The sequence below is a fragment of the Sinocyclocheilus anshuiensis genome, unplaced genomic scaffold, assembly GCF_001515605.1.
Source record: "Sinocyclocheilus anshuiensis isolate Anshui unplaced genomic scaffold, SAMN03320099.WGS_v1.1 scaffold881, whole genome shotgun sequence".
Lineage (NCBI taxonomy): Eukaryota > Metazoa > Chordata > Actinopteri > Cypriniformes > Cyprinidae > Sinocyclocheilus > Sinocyclocheilus anshuiensis.
Window position 1 is genome coordinate 659,797 of NW_015558695.1, and position 6,579 is coordinate 666,375.

General features: G+C 35.1%; 1 protein-coding gene across 4 annotated transcripts in view; it reads left to right on the plus strand.

Annotated features, from left to right (window-relative positions):
• Positions 1-3,413, plus strand: part of LOC107681401 (regulator of G-protein signaling 17-like) — a 44,431-nt gene extending 41,018 nt beyond the window's left edge. For all 4 annotated transcript variants that reach the window (XM_016477698.1, XM_016477700.1, XM_016477697.1 and 1 more), the window contains one exon: positions 2,104-3,413. In XM_016477698.1, the coding sequence (XP_016333184.1) occupies positions 2,104-2,292 (189 nt within the window). In that variant the 3' untranslated portion in view covers positions 2,293-3,413. The remainder of the gene's footprint in view (positions 1-2,103) is intronic.
• The last annotated feature ends 3,166 nt before the right edge of the window (positions 3,414-6,579 follow it).

Here is a 6,579-nt window from a genome sequence, read left to right on the forward strand (position 1 = left end):
GAACTCTGACCCTCTGACGGACTCTCCCACTCCCCCCTCCCAAATACACACACACAGTCACTTTAATCAGTGTAAATAAGCTCTTTTTGCACTACAAATCATTATATCTGCACTGTTGTTTACTTCACTGGTTTGCACTCTATCTGCCATGTGCCGTGTGCTGCTTTATATATATTTTTAAATATTTTTTTTACATTTTACCTTATTTGTATATTTGTATAGTTGTATTTTATATTTAATCTGTATATCTGTATTTATGTTCTACTGTTAGTGTTATCTGTATGCACCAAGGGTCTGAGAGTAACGCAATTTCAATTCTCTGTGTGTATGTGCTGTACATGTGGAAGAATTGACAATAAAGCAGACTTGACTTGACTTGACTTAAAAGACATGAACATATTTTCATGCATGTTTGTGTGTAAATCTATTCTAAGAAAGGCACCGAATGTAATAACCATAAAAAGTCCAGTTGTAACTGCAGTGGAAAGATTGGTAGCTGTTCTTTATCACCTCTGTCTTGTTTCTCCTTTGTGGAATGCAGATTTCAGGCTATGTGCAGGTCCGTGATTGGCTGAATTCTGACCAATGAGAAGCGACTGTGGCCTTATCTAAAAACGAAACTTCTTTGGATGCTTGGCTTGAACTTCACACCACTAAATGTTCAGAGAGTAAATGTTTAAGAGTTTGTGTGTGACAAAGAAACGAGGCGTGAAGGAATTCTGCCAGATGTATTATTGAAGCTTAATGTTTTATAAGGCTCATTTCCTGAGATACAGGCATCTAGCACCATATGTGGCGGTTGATTCTGCTTTCTATTATGATCTTTTATGTTTCGTCTCCTTTCGATGTGAGACAGCAGGGTGTGCATGTATTGTACACACTATCATTGCATTCTCGGTGCGCATGTGTGCTGCTGGTATGCGGTTTAATTCATTGTGTTGACGTTGAATGTGCCTCTTGGCTTTTTCATTACACCTTCAAACTGATGAAAACATACTTTCTAGAAGTAAATTAAGGAGCAAATGTTGAGTAAAGGAAGCTATAAATGAATCCCTACTGGACTCTCTACTGTAAAGCGGTTATACAAATAGGCCGCACAGGTTTCATAATGTTTTAGAGGTTCATGGGATTGAAATTTGAAAACATATCCAAGACTTTTTGAGGCACTCAAAATTTTATTTGGGATTGGTAAGAATTTTTTTTTTTTAAGAGATTATACTCTAATGCTCACCAAGGCTAAATTTATTTGATCAAAAATACATGAAAAACAGTAATATTGTGAAATAGTATTACAATTTCAAATAACGAATTCTATTTGAATATATTTTAAAATATAATTTATTCCTGTGATGCAAAGCTGAATATTCAGCATAATTACTCGTCTTCAGTGTCACATGTTCCTTCAGAAATCATTCTAATGTACTGATTTGCTGCTCTAGAAACAGCAGCCAATTAGCTCGCTGCTCAAGATTCAAAACTTTGGCTAGTGCTTGCTGTAGCAGTTGCACCCCGCTTCAGAAACCCTCCACCTTCCCCAGCTCCACATAGATCTGCAATGGGGTGATTTTGTGTATGTTATATATGGGGGTTATTTAATATATGTTGTATGTGCAGCAGCAGTATTTCTTACATGCTCACAATAGCATGTCTGTGGATGTATTGGCAGTAGCAAGTCTCGGTATTTGCTCTGCCGTGGCAGCAGCATAGCAGATCTATACTGCCAAGACCAAACACATTAACATTGTCATGTACATTACAATGCTAAACTCTCTGAGAGTTGTCATTACAGAACAGCATTTATTTGAATATCATGAATGATCTTGAATGACAATAGTCATTGAAATTCGTCGGTCAAAAAAAGTGATAAAAGCATTTGATGTCACTGTTCAAACTTTTTAAATGTTTTCCTGAGCTGAGGAAACTAAACAGCTTGTAAATGTTTCTGCAACTGTACAAAGTGCATTAATAATATTCCTAAAATTTTACCTTCCTAACCTTGAGTATTATAAAATGATTATAAAACTATCCTTTATAAACATTTTATTTTAATACTATCCTAACCATGTTGCTCGGAATTCACAATGCTCCCTTTCTGTCTTGAAGGTGAGTCTGGACTCTCGGGTGAGGGAAGTGATCAACAGGAGGATGCAGGATCCCACCCCTCACATATTTGAGGATGCACAGCTGCAGATCTACACCCTCATGCACAGAGACTCCTACCCACGATTCCTCAACTCCTCTGTCTACAGATCACTGGTGCAGGGGGGATCACGCTCCTCGTCTGAGTCATAGACACCCGACTCCCTCCTCTTTCTTTCTCTCACTCACGCCACCCAGTTTATCCCCATTTCCCTCCATCTCTCTTCATCGCACAACCACTCGAGGAGAAAGTACTCCTTTTTTGTGTTGTCATGGTTGGATTACCTTTTTTTTTTTTTGCTTACTCCATTTTCCTCTGTCATTTTTAAGGGAATCCCTTGTTTTTTTTTTAGTGTTTCTCTGAACCTGCACAGACTGAAACTGGAAGACACAGTGTTGAAAATGCAGTTTTCATTTTTCGAAACCTCTTTTTCCCCCCTCACCATCATTCCAAGCATATGTGGCAGCAGCAGTATCAACTACTGATTTTCACAGCCGTCTGTTTTTTTTTTCACGCAAACATGCTTTGCAACTTTTATCTCCCGACGTCTCTAGTTGAACAGAGCTGAGAGGGCCTCTGCAATAGCACACACTGGAGTGGCCTGACCAATCTGCTCCTCTCTCCTGACCCTTGACCTGTCCACTGTCTCTGTGCTCTGATTGGCTCTTTGAGGCGAGGGGTCAAGAGCTGATTGGCTGCATCGTAAAGAGAGGAATGGCACTTTTTCAAGGTGCTAAACAAATAGGTACAAACATATTTACACACTATTTCGAATATAAATCCATTTCCAGGCCCAGACAGAATTTTCCAGATTTTCTGCACTAATTTTGAGGGAAAATCTGCGGAATGGATTTAAATATGGTAAAATGAGAGTACTAAACTCATACTGGTAGCTGAAAGCATTATCAAATTAGCCAAAATATTTACTAAACATAAAGGCAGGGGGACGTAGAATTTTGTAAAAGAGGGCATAACTGTTTTGTTTGAGATTCCTGTGTGTACAGATTTTGTGTGGGCCTGTTGATTTCAAGCAACGGTTACAAGTAAAAAAAAAAAAAGGAAGAGGAAGAGGAGGACCGCCAGTTTTAGAGATATTAAACAAATCAAACATACATGAGATGAGAGAATGCCATGGTCTTAATTAGACTGGTCACTCACATTTTAAAATGAGTATTTTTAATGTTATTTATTTTTTATTTTGTTAAACTGTGACCTGATTTGTTTTTCTTGTACATATATTAAAGAAAATCTGGAACATATGTGACATACCGAGCAAGCTGTTAGTCCTGAGTGCTCAATTGCGCTGTATCTCTCTCTGGCCTCACTGTGTGTGTGTGTGTGTGTGTGTGTGTGTGTGTGTGTGTCTGTGGTTGTATGGTGTGAAAATCACAAGTCTCTCTGGCGCCATCTGTAGGCAGTTTCAGGAACTGCAGTTTTGCAAGCTATTTCTCAGTGTTCCCGCCTTTTCTTTAGGCAAAAACAGATGATTTTAGTCATCATGAAATCAAAATTAACTTTATCGGTCAGTGCACGTTATCCCACAGAAAATATTTTGTCTTTGTAAATGCTTGCTCTGCCTCTAAAAATAATCATGGCAAAATTGCAGTAATTTAATCCCGATTTATGTTGTTGTAATAAATGTTACAGCAATAATAGCAGATAGCGATACATTTGAATTTAACTCAGTCATGTCATAACGGTGTTTTTTTCTGTCAGTTTTTCACACAATATACATGTTTTAAAGAGAATATGTCAGCATTAACAAACAAGAAAAGCATTGCACGGGTTTTATAGTATTGTACAGAAAACGTTTAAAAAAGAAGCCATGAGCTGGCATACTTGTGCTAAAACTCATTTTCTTTACAGATGCCTTCAACAGACTCTGAACCAGCTCGATATTTAAAACATAATAGGAATATTGGAGAACCGGTTGGACTGATGTTAACACTGTGAGCTGCGCTACCGCTCGAAACGTATGTGTCGCAAAATATTTCATACATTTCATAATGTGAATCTGAAACCAACCAGTACTGTGTGAGTGGGTCCACAATAATAGAGAAATCCTGTTATGGAGCTAGTCTTTTTATATCAGCGCTGATCTGAAAAACTGGTGTTTATACTTTCCCCTAAATGTTCTCCTTCCTTAAGCAGTTCATTTAGTTTGAGCAAAGAAACCTTAATTTCAGATCTCTCATTTCACATTGAAATGAGGTCAATCATCCACATCCGCTTGGTACTTCCAGGTACTTTCAGGATTTGGTTCTTTGTAAATATATATATATATATACATACAGAAAATAAATGTATAATGAATTGAGGACTCTAAAAGTGAGATTTTGAGAGTCACGTGGCAATTTAGAGGAACTTCATGTACTGTAGTACTAAAAAAGAAAAACAACAACAACTGATGCATTTATTTTGCTTTTTTCCATCAGTTGTGTATGAAGATGTACATTTTGGAATATGTGTGTAAAATAGTTGTGTATATGGTTATATATATACATGAAAATATATTTAGTATTGCTCTTATTGTCCGACATGATGTGACCAGTCTAACTTAAACCAGATGCGTGTGTGTGTGTGTGTGTGAGATAAAAGTTAAGTGAACTTTCTTAAAGGGGTCATATGATGCTGCTAAAAAGAACATTATTTTGTGTATTTGGTGTAATGAAATGTGTTTATGCGGTTTAAATAAAAAAAAAAACATTATTTTCCACATACTGTATTGAAATCGCATCTTATGACCCCTTTAAGACAATGGGAGAGAGATGTCAATGTCAATGTCATTGCGGCCTTTGACAGTGAACACTCGATTGCACAGGGATATGCACAGTTACACACCGTCCCGCTCTTTAAAGACACACTTAAAGAGGGAAGCTTGCTGGTAGACCTCTCACCGTTTCACGTGCACTTTGTGTTCACACTGAAAGCGAATAAGAGGACACTGTACTGTATCAGCTGATCACATGAGCTCCGCTGTCTTCTCTCCTAATGGTAGTAACAGTTTATTTGTGTAATGTTGAACTCGACTCAGCTGTCGCTCACGTTGCCTCACATCGTCAACTCACATTGAAAGTAACCAGTTTGCTTAGAAAATCGCTGTCAGTGTGAACACTGCAATCAAAGCGATGCAACAGATTTAAACGTTCCTATTATAATCAACGTCACTGCTGCAAAATGAAAATTTGAATTCAATAATGTAATCTGGGTTTGCCATTTATTAAATATTAACATTTAATTTTTTATTTTAGTTTTAATGTTAACTTGTTATAATTTTCTGGTTTTAAAAAGGACAATTCAATTCAATTCAAGTTTATTTGTATAACGCTTTTTACGATACAAATCGTTGCAAAGCAACTTTACAGAAAATGAAGTTTCTACAATATTTAGTAGCTTATCAGTGGTGACTGTCAGTTAATGTATGGAAAAATCAATTAAACGCAATCAAACAGATGATGAACACTATTAACAGCAATTATTATATGATGCAATCAAACTTATAGCAAAATTTAAACATTTAAATGTGCAATTATTATTATTTTTTAATATGTATGCTTCCAGTTTGGGATGCACTGATATTCAAATTCTGGCCCAAAACTAATAAGCTGATAAATATTATTTGACCAATATTTAAATTCTACACTATTTTGTACAAATATATTTAATTTAAATTAAAACACTAAACACTAAAATCAGTCCTTTTAAATGCTACAAGTGAATTTAGGCATTATACTTTACGGTTTCAAAATGGATTACATTTTATTATTTATTTACAAATTATTACAGATTATTAGTATATTTAAAGATCAAATTTAAGTGAGTGTTAGGTAATGGTAAATGTAGTCTACACACAAATATTTAGGCTTAAATGTAAGATTTATTTATTTGAATTGCATATTCAACATCCATACATTTGGATTACAGAGTTAAAACATACGTTACTATTAATCTTAATGTGATGCATATTTGTCAGTAATAGATAAATAAAACAGGTAAGATTTCTGCACTCACTCACTCATAAATAAATGCATAAATAAATACACACATAAATCATGCCATTGTTTATTATTAACTATTTGCATCTGTTTATTTTTTTAATAATCTATTTACAAAATAATTTATTAAAACTGCTTAGAATCAGCATTAATCCGTCCATTGTGAAAAATTGTGAAAATGTTGGAACATGGTTCAAATATGTTGTGGAACAAGCAATATTCAGTTAAAATTTACTGATGATAAATATATAAACCTTTTACAGAAATATTTTATTATTTTTAATATTATTTATATTTTTTACCTGTTTCATTTATGTGTGACTGACAAATATGCATCACATTAAGTTTGTTAATGTTAAAAATGTAATCCATATGGCTGAAATATATACAGTGGGTACGGAAAGTATTCAGACCCCCTTAAATTTTTCACTCTTTGTTATATTG